The 15,094-nt window shown below is 37.3% G+C and overlaps 2 protein-coding genes across 2 annotated transcripts in view; one reads left to right on the top strand and one right to left on the bottom strand.

Annotated features, from left to right (window-relative positions):
• RERE (arginine-glutamic acid dipeptide repeats) overlaps positions 1 to 15,094 on the top strand; it is a 771,648-nt gene that overhangs the window by 86,532 nt on the left and 670,022 nt on the right. The window lies entirely within an intron of this gene.
• Positions 12,060 to 12,400, bottom strand: LOC119528018 (small integral membrane protein 15-like). The gene has a single exon (XM_037828620.1). The coding sequence runs from the start codon at positions 12,355 to 12,357 to the stop codon at positions 12,067 to 12,069; it is 291 nt and encodes a 96-aa protein (XP_037684548.1). The 5' UTR covers positions 12,358 to 12,400; the 3' UTR covers positions 12,060 to 12,066.

Genomic DNA, 15,094 nt, shown 5'->3' with positions numbered 1-15,094 from the left:
TTCTTAATATGATAGACTATATAATTTATGTAATTTTTAATGGTAACTTGAAGATCTAGTGATAGAACACTTTTGCCAGATAGAAGATTAAAACTCGTTTTCTTTGTCAGATTTTAAATATGGAAAATTGCCGCAGGCTATGAAAGAAAATCTTTGCTCTATAAGTTGGCAAAAGGCTAGAAAACACAGGAACTATGTAAGATTTGCTTGCTATAAAGTTTTCATTTAAGGGACAGAACTGCCTTCATGATTGTTTCAGCAAGTGAGTTCTATTTTGGTATATTCTATCTCTGGTTGATGATTTGTGCAATGTAATGATGGTAATTCAGAGCTGGAAAGTAGGTTGTCTCTAATTTTGACACTTAGTATTTCAGCTTTTTATCTGAAATACAGAAAGAGCCAAATTATCTTCTGTTCAGGTAGGGGGTTTATTTTCCTTCTTCTGCTTAAAGTTAAAAATACAGCCAGTTTGTAAGCTTTTCTTGGGCACCATATATTTCACACCAGACATCTTTTATTCTACTTAACCTTATGAGCAGTTTTTTAATTTGAAGAACTGTTACTTCTGTTGATTCTCACCGTGACAAAAATCAATGTACACAGCACAGTCTGAATTAATAGGACTTAAACTCATTAAGTCGCGAAAATGGTTTAATCAACAGTGAACCCTTTAAAAGCTTTGTCAGATAGAATCCTAAAACAGTTTCAAGGGAGAAACAAAAGGTTAGTGCTTAAAAATACTTTTTGCTTCTAAGTTAATACTCTTCCTTTTTAAAGTCCCTTTGAATAACTTTTGGGGTTGCTCCTAAGTTTTATTTGGGGGGGGGGAAGCACATTTATATAGTGTGTGTAAGCGGAACCACAGCCATTCAGTCTAATTACTAATTTCTTCTCGGTAAAAAGCCTTTTCAGACACTGAAAGGCACTTTGTTTATCCATTCTCTTTTCTAACCTGAGGGTATATTCAGACTGAGTTAGATTTTCTTCCTCTCTGCTGTCATTCAGCATTTTTATTTCCTCTCTGCAGTTCTTCCCCCTTTATTTTGGTAATAAAGTAATAGTTGGTTAATTTGAAGTTTGTGAAGCATTCAGGATTTTATAGCTGTGTAAGTGCTGATCAGCTTTGCCTTCTATACACCCTCTCGTTTCTCTAATGAAAGTTCTAACTGGATTGTGCTGTGGGTAGTTCGACAGTAGAGGGTCAAAGGGGAAAGCTATATTGAAAGACAATTGAATTTCCACGTGAGATAGCTTTTATTATGTGGTACAGAGCCTGGTTCTGAAACTAATTAACTTTGACTTTATTTAACATGTTATTTAACTTCTTGTTCCCATGGTTTGCTCCTTTGTAAAATGGAGATAAATTAATAGTATCTATCCTATAGGAATATTGTATATGGAAAGGGCTTCCAAAGGTATCTGGCACATAGTTAGCACTCAGTAAGTATTAGCGTTATCATCATCATCATCATTCACAGTTTGATGAAAAAGAGCTAATGTGGAGAGCTGTGGGTTTTAAGCAGAGAAGTGACGTCAGAATTGAGTGTTGGACAGATTGCTTTGGTAGTCAAGGGGAAGATGGATGAGGGGCCTTATGAGCAAAGCTAGGGGCAGGATGACCAGCTCTGGAGACCATGAGATTCTGAACTGAGGCTGTGACCCTAGTACTGTAGAGAAGGAGATGAGAAATGTTTAAAACGTAAAATCAACAATTCTTAGTAACTGACTGGCTATGGGGAGACGGGAAGAGTGTAGACATTCTTTTACTTGAGCAGATGGTGATGCCATTTAAAGAAGACTGAACTCATAGGAAGACAAAAAGGTATGTGGAATATGTTGAGCTTGAGGTACATTTAGGACATGCAGGGCCAGGTGCCAAATATAGCCAGTGAATAATTATATGTCTGAAGCTCAGGAGGGAGGATGGGTCTAGAGATTTGGAAATTATAATTTACCGGGAGCAGGAGTTGAGAACACTTTGAGGGGGGATATTGCTCAGATTGAATGTGTGGCTTGTGAAGAGAAATCCATAGACAGGCACTCTGAGGAAAGCTCACATTTAATAGTGCCTGGTCCTTGTGCCAAGATTTTATACTCTTGGGTAAATGTGAGACAGGGACAAAGGAAATGGATGGAGGATGTTGGAGAGAGCATTTGAATGAAAAGGGAGTATTTGGTTCCATGCAAGGAGTTTGGGACAAAAGGTATAGATCAATGGACTGGAATTCTTATTGAAAGCTAAGAGGGTGACAGGAAAGTTGGTAGGGTGGGAGAGTGCTATCAGAAGAGAACATGGTCCAAGGGCTTCTCTTACTGGATGTAACCATGCTTTTGAAGCTCAAGACTGAACACCTGAGAATTTATAATTATTTTGTCTGTTTCCTGTGCCATTCCCCAACCTCCAAAAAACAAACAAATGAAACAAAAACCTACTGTGAGTTTGATGGAAATGGTATCAATTAATTTGAGGCGTAAGGCGTGGGGGTTGGAATATTGTATGGTAGGAACATTGTATGTTTCTCTGTTTATTCAATCCCTTAATAAAGTTTTGAGTTTTATTCATACTAAGTACTTTGTGTTTCCTCTTAAGTGGATTCATAGGAATATTGTTTGTATTGTGAATACACAAAACCCTAATTTCTAATAGATAATGTTAGTATTTAGAAAAGCAACTGCATTTTTAAAATTGGTTACATTGCTAAACTCTTAAAATTTCTAATACTTTTTCAGTTTTCTTAGATTTTCATGGTTAGGCAGTTGTATCATATACAGGTTGTCTCTTCCCTGTGTGTGTGTGTGTGTGTGTGTGTGTGTGTGTGTGTTTTAACTTTTTCTTTCTTCTTGTCTTACTACAATATAATGTTAAGTGAAAGTGGCAATAGTGTACATCCTTGACTTATTCAGAATTCCCCTAATATTTCACCATTCATAATGATGTTGTGTATTGGTTTGGAATGCATTATTTATATCATGTTAAGGAAATATGTATTTTTAATGAAGAATTTTATCAGTTGCCTTTTTGGTGGTCTTCCTTTAACAGAAATTTCAGACATTTTGTGGAGCTTTTGAGCGAATTAAAGATGGGCTTTGAAGATCTCCTGAGGGAGGTGGTCAATTCTCTGGTTATCATAGCTGTGTCATTTAATTCCATACCAGATCAAGCTCATGGTCTCATCTTCTCATAATCTGAACTGTAATGGAATCTCTGAGAAAGGGTGGAATGATTCTCCAGGAGTTTATTTGGGTGAAGTTGGCCAAATCCATCCAAATCTGATAGATCTCTGCTGTTAGTTACCTAAAGCCAGCCAAATTCTCTGACCAGGGACTATTGCTGTGACCTGCACTCAGGTTTCCAGTACCAGCCAGTCTCCTGGCTCTCTCGCAGACTAGTCAGTACCTAGGAGCTTGGGGAATGAGAGGAGGACTTTCCTTGTCCTGGGGCCATGCAGACCACCGTGGCTCCTAATGAAGGGAATGTTTGGCACAAGCTTTCCCACTACCCCAAAGTTTTACTTCATTCTGCAGTGGACAAGAGCACATTTATGGACGTATGCAGGGGTTGATTGAGAAGCCACATAAGGTTCAGTCTTGTGGCCCACCCGGTCCCCAATGATGTGCATCTGGCTATGCCTGTGTATGAGTGTTTATGTTCATGATGAAGAATTGCATCAAGGAAAGCTTGCCCTGCTCATTGGCTGTGTTAAAGAAGGAAGGAAAGAAGTAAATTTTAGCAAGTTTCCCATTTGAAAAACTTTCTTATTTAGTAGAGAGTACTCCCTACAATTGGAGGGTTTTGTGTTTTGTTTTCTTTTGTTTGTTTTAGTTCAATTGTAATAAAGACTGTGTGCCAGATAATGTGCAAATTTATGGGAACTCTTGCCATTTGCATTTTTGACCGGACCTTCTCATTGAAGATAGGAAGTAGGAAATGACCTCTTTTGAGAGAACTGATGATTTGCATACTGGGTTTGGAATTTGTTTCCTTTCAGTCACTCTCAAGAACAGTGAATGAGAAAGTTGTATGTCAAAAATTTTTAATTTGCATTTGAATTGTGAGACTTTTTGTTAACATACACTGCAGTTAGTCTATTATTAATGCATAAAAAATGCCTTGTAACTGACATAGTGCAGTATAAATGTGGAGTTAAAAATAATAAGGGTTCTAGGTTTTATGGTTGTTGGAGCTGGTTTGCTATGATGTAAACAGCACTCAGTTGAGTTGAATACTAGTTTTGCCTTTTGTCACCGGCTTTGTTTCTCTGAACTTCCATATCTTCATTTTCAAATGAGAAGATTGGATCTGCTCTATATGATCTTCATTCCCTGTCTCACTCCAGAATGCCTCTCTTTTTCTTTAGGCATTTGCACCAAATCTAACCTTTTGGTGGCCTTATAATCATCCTGTGTGGAGGAATGTTTTGTTTGGAATAAAATGTGTTATGAAATGGAGTAAACTGTTCTCTCCCATGGTTAGGGTAATTTTTAAAAATTGCTTATATAATTCCAATTTCTACTTCTTTTTCTGCTCATCCAGTTTTTCTGTCTCTCTTTTTCTCTGTTGCTTGCCCACAAAGCTTTCCATCATGAATTTAATAAGGGAAAACAATAGGAATGATCTCACTCATCAAACAAACATTTTTCTTTTGAACTCATTCTCCAAAGCAGAATGACACTTAGTTTTTCAACTTTATTATCTGTTCTCAATTCTTTGCTCGTATAAAAATAGTAGTGATATGGGAAATAAAAATTACTTAGTTCATGAGAATAATGTTGAGAAAGCAAAGTTAACTGCCCATTTTTAAAAAATTGTGGAATATAACATATTTACATAGAAATGATAACTTTCCAAGTGCAATTGAACAAGAGAGAGCAAATTACACAGAATGTTGCAAGTTACAATTCCATGGTTTCAGTTATTTCCTTATTGTGAAATGTAACGTGCAAAAAGGCGATAACTTTAAAGGTACTATTTAATAAGTAACTATATAGCAAACTTCAAAGAATATTATGGGTTACAGTTGGCCATTTCAGTTCTCTCCTTCTAGTGATTCTAAACCCTAACAACTAAGATAAAGAAAATTGAGATTCAGTATTCATAATCCTTTGTTAAATTGTGTCTTATCCATTGCTCCCAACTTCCTTAATCACTTTCCTGATCTGCAGGGATGTCTAGGGAGTGGCCACCCTAACTTGTTCATGTTGAAAAGGGGTGTCAACATGGGAAAAAGGGATGCAACCAGATGATTTTATTGAAGAGGCCTCTGGGTTATGGGACTTAGCTGGAATAGCAGCTCTGTGGAAGATTTAAGTTTTTGAAGAATAAACTTAATTAGTGAAACTATTGTAGTCTTAGGGTCCAGGGTATTCTTTAGGGTTTTCGGGACTACTGCTGAATTGGGCTTATCATACTGTAGCCATTTGGCATATCTAGCTGAAGCTTCATAAGAGTAACCTCTAGGACAGCCTCTTGACTCTATTTGAAATCTCTTGGCCACTGAAACCATACTTTGTTGACTTCCTTTTCCCCTTTTTGGTCAAAAAGGCATTCTCAACCCCTCAGTGCCAGGTTTAGGTTCATTTCTGGAATCCGTGTCCCACATCGCCAGGGAGACTCACTCACCTGGGGGGTCCTGCCCATGTCGGGGGGCGGCTGATGAATTTATTTGCAGAGTTGGGCTTAGAGAGAGAAAGATGACATTTGAGCAACAAAAGAGGTTCTCTGTAGGTGGACTTAGCCTCCCCATTACAAGAGTAAGTTTCATAAGAGCAAGCCTCAGTATCTACGGCTTGACTTAAAAAGTAGGGGGTTCCTAATTTCACATAGCGTATATTCTGTCCACGATAAACAATCATTATCACACATTGTCATCATTTAGTTGTACAGTCCTTATCACTCCTCATTTTAAACAATTCTAATGACCCAAAGCACCCCAAAGCTCTTTTCAGTGTTAATTATTTGTCCCTAGTATTTGTGTGGTACTAGTAAGTTATTCCTATTAATTGTAGTCCCTAGTATGCAATAGTAGATTTTTCTCATATACCACTCTGTTGTCAACTCTCTGTACTGGTGTCATTCCTTAGAAGTATATAATGCAAGCATTTATCTGTATTTATAGTGCTGATCTGTGGGATACATGCCTTTAAACAACCTGTTTCAATCCTGTTTGCCTTCAGTGCAGCTCTGATACTTATAATCCCATTAACCAACAATCATCACCCCTATCCACTCCATACCTTTAAATTCAACCTCATTAATATATCTGAACAAATTAGGTTATTATTCCCTCTTCACTAGCTTCTGTCTATTTCTAGGTCCCCAATATTCTACACTATGAGACATTGATTTTATATTGTTCAGAGAGGTCATAGTAGTGGTAACATAACAATATCTCTCATTTTGGGTGTGACTTATTTCACTCAGCATTATATCTTCAGGATTCATCCATGTTGCCATATGTTTCAGGACCTTGTTCCTTCTTACTGCTGCATAGCAGTCCATCATATATATATACCACATTTTGTTTATCCACTTGTCTTTTGAAGGACACTTGGATTGTTTCCATCTCTTGGCAATTGTGAACAATGCCACTGTGAACATCAGTGTACAAATGTCTGTCCATGTCACTTTTTCAGTTCTTCTGGATATATACTGAGAAGTGGAATTGCTAGATGGTAGGGTAATTCGATATCTAGTTTTTTCTGAGAAACTGCCAAACCCTCTTCCACGGTGGCTGTACCATTATACAGTCCCACCAGCAATTAATAAGGTCTCTTGTTAACAAATTCTCACAGCATTTGTTTTTGAAAATTTTAAAGTCTCCCTCAATTTTGAAGGACAGCTTTGCTTGATAAAGAATTTTTGGCTGGCAGTTTTTCTCTTTCAGAATCTTAAATATGTAATATCACTGTCTTCGCGCCTCCATGGTATCTGTGTAGTCAGTGTTTAGTCTTTTGTTGTTTCCCTTGTATGTGGTGAATTGCTTCTCTCTTGCTGATTTCAGAACTTTCCTTCTCTTTAGCATTTGATAGTCTGATTAGTGTATGTGTTGGAGTGTGTTTATTTGGATTTATTTTATTTGGATTTATTTTATTTGGAGTTCATTGGGCATCTTTGATTTGCATATTTATGTCGTTTAGAAGGGTTGAGGTGTTTTCCCCAACTATGTCTTGAAACACTCTTTCTAGCCCTTTGCTCTTATCTTTTGGGATACCAGTGTTTCTTATATTTGTGTGCTTCATGTTGTCCATGATTTCCCTGAGATCCATTTCAGTTTTTTAAAATTTTTTCACCATTTATTCTTTTGTGTATTGCATTCAATTGCTTTCTCCTCTAGTTCACTTATCCTTTCTTCTGCCTCTTCATATCTGCTGTTGTGTGTAGTAGTTGTGTGTCTCTATTATATTTTTAATTTAGTCAACAGTATCTTTTATTTCCATAAGATCTGCTAATTTTTAATTTTAATTTACTCTTCATATTCTTCTTTTATGTTCTTCTGAAGTCTGTATGTTTTTAGCCATCTGTTGAAGTTGTTTTAGAGGTTTGTGTGTACTTCTTTAAGTAATTGCTTCAAATTTTGTGTCTCTTCCAGCTTTCTAATTTGTTCCTTTAGCTTGTCCTGATCTCCCTGGTTCTTCTGATGCTTTGTGATTTTCTGTTGGCTTTGGGGCATTTGCTTATCTTAGTAAGATTATTTTGGGGGAATGCATGAGTATTTGAGCATTTATATATAATTTTAAGAGCTAGATCTTGCTGTATTACGCTTTCCCTGCCCTACCAACAGTTGGCGCTCTTGCATCCACCTCTTACTTTCAAGCCAGCTTTCCCCCAACTTCACCTGTGTGCTGGGTGGGGTCCAAACCAGGTGGGAATCCAGTCAGTGCACCAGTTCTCTGTGTGCAGTGGGGACTGCCTGCCCTGGGGGTTCGATGTAGGTCCTGTGCTGTTTGGCAGAGAATCAGCTCAAGGGCATCCTCCAGCTCAAATGTGCCCCACTCCGAAATGAAAGCCTTTTTTGAATCCAGTTTTATCGAGATATATTCATTTGCCACACAGTCCTTCCAAAGTGTACCTTCAGAGTTCATAGTATCATAACGTAGTTGTGCGTTCATCACCAGAATCAATTTTGGAACATTTTCATTACTCAAAACAAAACAAAGCAAAACAAAAAAAGCCCAAAACATCCCATACCCTTTAACCCCTCTATTATTGACCCTTTAGCATTGGTGTAGTACATTTGTTACTGTTGATGAAAGAATATTAAAATATTACTAAATATAGTCTGTAGTTTGCAATAGATGCATTTTCCCCATACCACTCTATTATTAACTCCTTTTAATATGTACTTTTGTTCTAGTTCACGAAAGAACATTTTTATATTCTTACTATTAATCACACTCATTATCCACCACAGGGTTCACTGTTACACAGTCCTCTAGCTTTCCTTCTAGTGATACGTATGACTCTATACTTCACCTTTCAACCACAATCACACACATAATTCCCTGCTGTTAATTACACTCACCATAATGTGCTACCATCACTTCTATCCATGTCTAAACATTTAAATTCCACCTAATAAAAAATTCTGCACACATTAAGTATGTTCTCCCCATTCTCTACCCTCATTCTTTCTCCTCATAACCTATGTTTTAGATATTAACTCATAGAATTTACTTATTACAACTAGCTCCTGTTAGCGAGCTCATACAATATTGGTCTTTTTGTGTCTGACTTACTTCACTCAACATAATATCCTCAAGGTTCATCCATGTTGTCGTATGCTTCAGGACTTCGTTCTTCTTACTGCTGAATAATATTCCATCATATGTATATACCACATTTTGTTTATCCATTCATCTATTGATGGACACTTTGTTGTTTTCATCTTTTGGCAATCGTGAAAAGGTACCCCTGTTTAAGGTAAATAAGCAGGTAGCTTGCAATAACTCACTCACTCAGCAATTAAAGTTTAACTCTGTAAGAAAGAGAGAGGGAAAATTTTAGGTTGTATATTAAAGAAAGAAAAGATTTGGAAAGCAGAAGGATGGAAGGAATTTCTCATTAGTTCCCCACATTATAATAGAGATCTATAATAAACAGCTTAAAGAACTGATGATCTGTATACCCAGGTTCATACTGTGGAACATAATTTTGACCCATTCACAGGACTGGGGAAGCTGGATCTTAATTGCATATTTTCTGATTTTTCAGTGTTGTAGTGTTCTGATTTTTCAGTGTTGAGAACCAGGGATGAAGAATTTGAATTAACACAATGTGTGTCAAATTCAGCATGGGGGAAAAATTGTTTGTAAATTATTAGATCAAAGTTAGAAAAGAATTAACATTGTAATGTTTCTGTTATAGAAGATAACATAATAATCCTAAAACACTTAAGTGATAGAGAATTATTGTGTTTGCTTTAAGGAAGGCAAAATTAACTAAAGAGACCATGGAAAGGTTCTTAGAAAGGAACATGTTTGAGTTGGATCAGAACAATGGATAGAATTTTTGAATGGAAAATGGAGAGGAAAGAGGCAACAGTTCAAGCCTAGACTTGGGTATGGGAAAGAACAGATTGACAGAGTTGGGAAGAAAAGAAGGGATTGAGAGAAGATTGTTTTACTACAGCATTTCATTAGCTGTGAGCAGTCCTGGGAGAAATCCATCTGTTGCAAATGCAAAAGAGAGAAGAGATCGAGAATAGTTTTTCAAAAAAAGAAGTCAAGGGAAGGGTACAAATTGAGTTAGCTTTGAGAAAGAGTGTGTTAATTTCTTTCTCAGAGATCGAAAGGAATAAAGAATGAAAATGTGAAGAAATGTGAGGCAAGCAGAGAAGTTGTGAGATGTTTTTGTTTTTTAAAGTAAAGTAGAAGAGTGAGAAAAGTGAGGGGGGTTGAGGTTAAGAATTGAAGCAGATCAGAAAGAACTTGGAATAGACAGTGACAACTAGAGATGAGTAAAACGGCCTGCTAAGCTTTTGGGAAGGTTCATCTAAGATTTGATTGACTTTTTTTTTTTTTTTTTTTTTTTTTAGCAGAACTCTCTAGTTTGGGAGCATGAGTGGAGAAAATGGATTTTAGGATTTTTCTAGGCTTGGGATTAGGCAGACAGATACCACAGGAAGAGAAGGGGGGAAGATAATTGAATGTTCTGGGGAGAGTATTACAGAAATACTCTATTTCCAGACCTTTGCTGGATATGGAGTCAACCTGAGGCCATTAGGGGGCTTGATGGCAGAAAGGGTAAGGAGTTGGCTGTCGGTAGGAGTAACTGGGAAAGTGTTTTGAGGATGGGATAGACTTCAAAACATAAAGGTTGTTGAGACTTAAGGGTTTATAATCTGTCCACCTCTTGTCCTTTCCCTCTTAGCTGCACACACTTGGTTAATTGTTTCTTGCAGCATGCTCCTTCTCTCTTCTCTGTCCTGAGCTAATGCCCCAGAAAAAGCCATTAGGGATAACTTGTCTTCTCCACTAATCCCTCTCTTTGATCCATGCTGGGTATGACACACATTGTGTTACTTCCTTTCCCTCAGTCTTTTCTTATACACTTCTCTCTACCTCAGGCAGTATGTCTATTCTGTTTTTGCTCTCAGTTCTTTTCTTGGTTACCTCTGGAACATATTTATTTCCAAAAATAGAATCTATTATGGCTGGTTAAGTATACAAAGTGGAGCCAATAATGCCTGCACTAAGTGAGAGAAAGCTGTACATTTTTAAGGTAAAAGCAAATATTGTAAGACACATTCAGCCAACATTCAAAATAAATAGAAAATGATTTCTAGTCATTTTTTTTCTTTATAAAAATATCAAAGTTATTTCAGTATCTAGTTTCATTTTTAAATTAGCTGTTGGAAAATTTTCTGTATTTTAAAATTCATATAAAAGTGAGGAAAACATTAGTAAGCTATGAAAGACTGACCAAGAAAAAAATTTTAGAGCACATATTTACAAAAGCCATGTTTAATAGTAAAAATTCCAGTTTTACTACTTACTGAGAAAGTCTTTAGCTCTTTACTTCCAAATGTAACATTCTCATTTTGAAGTAATTTATCTATTTTCACCCCAGTTACTATGCCCAACAAAATTTTTCCAAGCTTTCCTTAACACTTAGGAAGTATGACTTAACTATTCATCTTACGAGTTCCTTAAAAGAACTCTTTTGTTTGATCAAAAAGTATAGGACATCACTACCACATGAGTTAAACAAAAAAATGGAGTAAAAACAAAAGTGGTATATAGTAAGCAAATTACCTGATAAGAATGTTAACTGTTTCACATTTCTACGTAGTGCAAGCAAAAATAAAGAGGTTCCAAGGTACTACAATGTTTGGCATTTGTACTGCAAGCTTTAAATTATAATTTTATTCTACACAAGTCATGTCTAAGAAAATGGCCGTGGTCGTAAATAAAAAAACTTATACCTAGCAGGCAATATTCTTGTCAACAGAACTCTTTATAAAATTAGGTTAAAAAAATGCAGAATGTCTGATATTCATATTACCAGTGTAAAGGCTATAAATTACACAAACCATACAGAAAATAAAGAATTAAATGATTAATATTTGCTTTGAGGAAACCAGAAATGATTATATTCCAAGAAATAAGCAATAATGAGAAAAGATGTGATTAATACACTGTCTTTTTTAAGACCAAACATACTTTTCATCTTAAAGAGGACAATTCTAACTTTTACTTTCTTTTTCCAGAACAGGACCTGAATTTAAGCTATTATTTGAATAAAGTTCATAATCTAAAGTCATTTTTTTCACCATAGGATATTTTTATTTCAGTAGATAGGCTACTAAATGATCAGTTATAAAGATTTTGTAGAATAAATGCCAGTTTACTCAATAACTGTCACAGATACCAACATATTTCTATATCCAAGCCTAAAATTACTACAGTACTGAGGTCATAACTAACATGATTCTTCCATGTGGTCAGACTTTGTTTACTATATAATATGGTCACAAAATCCAAAGAAGAAACCTTAGTTGAGTCCTTCTCCAAAGCTGCATAATTTTCCAAATAATTTTCCTATGGTTTCAGAGCCTGTTCTTTTCTTCAATCCTTTTTTAGTCGTTTGGCTTTTGCAATATTTTCTTGACGTTTTTGTTTCTTCTTCTGCTCCTTTTCCCTGGCCTCAATCATCTTGGCCAATTTCCAGGGTAGTACAGCACTTGCTAGGAACAATGGAGAAAGGGCCAAAATCACTGTCGTAAGGAAGCCATATGGGTCCTTTGCAGCCCATTCCGCAACATACTCAGCCCAAGCCTTTAATATCAAACATCTTTGTAGTGGTCTTAGGAAAACTTTCTTTCCCCTAATGGGGCCACTGACCCCTGGGGGCCACATTCACCCCAGACCCTTGGCCTCCACGGGCTCGGGCCTGGGCCACTTCACTCAATGGCAGGCCCGGCAGGATTCGCGAAGCGGAGGGTCCTGGGTAACCTGTGCCCTGCCACACCTTGTGTCCCCAGCGCGGTGGCCGACTCTGCTGGGCACGGAGGTAAATCTACGGCAGTGACTGGGTGCCAGCCTCCCGTACATCGTGCCCAGAGCCCGAGGCACAGAGCCCCCCAATTCCTAGTCATTTAAAAATTATAATAGATATTTAGCAGTATTGTTTCTACAATTTTTCATTGGAAACTTTTTAGCCTTTTAATATTATTTAATAGATTTGTGCCCTATCTTGGAAATGTAACCATAATTAAAAAAATATATATATGTATATATATTTATATATATATATTTTTTTTATTTGGAAATGGTTATTTTAAATAACGAATCCATGAGTGAACCTCCAGGACATACTGATGTTATAATTAGGACCAACCTGTGTTTTATAAGCCACATGTAAGATCTAGTTTTTTTTTTTTTTAACTTCTCTCTCTACTGTATTCCCATATTTAATCATTATCTAGACCTTTTGATTCTGCCTCTTAAATATCTTTTAAATAGCTCTTGATCATTGTCACTGCTACATATAACTAAATTGAGATCCCCGTAATCTCTTTGGCTTTTGCCTAGAATACAGTTTGGCTAATTCCTTCTTAGTCTTTCAGAGTCAATTAGTTGTCCGTAGGGCTTTTAGACCATCTTAAGCCTGGCTCTAGGTACTGTACTTTGCCCAGCATAACACAAGTCACGCATGACTATGATTACTTGTTTAATTAGGAAGGAGGAGTGGTATGGTGTGGTGATGTGCAACCATGGCTACACATTTAAATCACCTGGGGAGCTTTCTATGTACTGTTGGTCCCTATCCTTTAATCCTTGCCAGTATATTTCTGAAAAGCACCCTGGCTATCCACTGTGCAGCTATAATAGAAAGATCCATGTTCAAATTCTGGCTCCATCACTTTCATTTATTCAACAGATTATTTGTGGAAACACTGTGCCAGATGTTAGGGCTAAGAATAGCTAAATAAGACAGACAGTCTGTGCCTCATGACACCCACACTTTAGTGCTTTCCACCGTAGAATTGTTTCCACCAGCAGTAATTTACTGTATATACACTCATGATTTCTATTCCTTCTGTACATACCACTGGCACTGCTATTTAATATTTTAAAATAATTATTCGTTGTGAACTTTAGAGCAGTTTATCGTCACTTAGTAATCGTTGAATATTTGGCTCCCTGTCACTGATAGTAATGCAGAGATGAGGGGTTTACATTAATAAGATGATTTATTGTTTTGAGTTTTGATAATAAACTAGCACTGAGAATCCCATCTCATGTGTTTAAGCAGTCAGAAAAGACAATGTATTTGACAGATTGTAATTAAAATTTCTAATAGAGGCCAGCAGCCTTTCAGCAGAGAGAAAGCAGGCATGAGGCAGGAAGCTAAGTTGTCAATTCCCATTGGCCCAGGTGAGGTACTTGCCTTCTGCCATGCTTTCTCTCCAGGAGAAGAACTTTTAAGAAACTCTTGGGTGGAGAAAATATCCCTTCCATTTCATACCTTCTCATATCCTGGGACCTTCTGTTAAGGCCTGTAGGGAAGTCTGAGAACTGTGTTGAATTGTCTAGGAAAGTTGTACCAGTTTGAATGTATTATGTCCCCCAAACTGCCATTATCTTTGATGCCATCTTGTGTGGTCAGACATATTAGGGTTGTTTAGATTGTAATTCTTTGATGGAGTGATTCCCTGGAGCTGCGACCCACCCAATTGTAGATGGTAAGTATGATGAGATAATTTCCATGGAGGTGTGGCCCTGCCCATTCAGCGTGGGCCTTGATTAGTTTACTAGAGCACCATATAAGCTCAGACGAAGGAGGGAGCTTGCTACAGCCAAGACAGACACTTTGAAGAACGCACAGGAGCTGAGAGAGGAGCTGCAGCTTACAGAGCAACATTTTGGAGACAGCCTTTGAAAGCAGACTTTTGATCCAGAGAAGCTAAGAGAGGACAAATGCCCCAAGAGCAACTAAGAGTGACATTTTTGAGAAGCTGCAGCCTAGAGTGGAATGTCCTGGGAGAAAGCCATTTTGAAACCAGAACTCTGGAGCAGTCACCAGCCACATGCCTTCCCAGCTAACAGAGGTTTTCTGGATGCCATTGGGCATCTTCAGTGGAAGGTACCCGATTGTTGATGACTTACCTTGGACACTTTATGGCCTTAAGACTGTAACTTTGTAACCAAATAAACCTCCTTTATAAAAGCCAATCCATTTCTGTTGTTTTGCAAAAAGGCAGCATTAGCAAACCTGAACAAAAGGAGACCCACCGCATTGCTCCTAGCAGTGTTAACTGTCCAAGCTACGACAGCATAGGGAATTAGTCTTCAAAGTGGGGTATTCCTTTTCCAAGGAGCAAATATGTGCAAGATGATTCATTGGGATGCAGGAGAAATATTAGCATTTCTATTTTAAAATTTTAGTAGGTCCTGGTTATATTTTTTTGCACAATTATATATATTTTGGTTGTGTGCAAAGAAACACCCCTATAATGGCCTTCGAGGCCTTCTGTGACCTTATCTCCTATTATTAGTGCCTTCCTGCTCCCCCCCCCCCCCCCCCCCATTCTGCTCAAGCCCTTCTGGCCTTCTTGCTGTTTCTTAAGCTGGCATGCTCTGATTCTTTCCC

This window comes from Choloepus didactylus, chromosome 2, assembly GCF_015220235.1.
Source record: "Choloepus didactylus isolate mChoDid1 chromosome 2, mChoDid1.pri, whole genome shotgun sequence".
In the NCBI taxonomy this organism is placed as follows: Eukaryota; Metazoa; Chordata; class Mammalia; order Pilosa; family Megalonychidae; genus Choloepus; species Choloepus didactylus.
The sequence above is the reverse complement of the archived record's forward strand: the minus strand, read 5'-3'. Positions and strand labels throughout refer to the sequence as shown.

Bases quoted from the DNA above. Each gene is read 5' to 3' on its own strand.
- LOC119528018 (XM_037828620.1), bottom strand. From the start codon at position 12,357: ATGTGGCCCCCAGGGGTCAGTGGCCCCATTAGGGGAAAGAAAGTTTTC.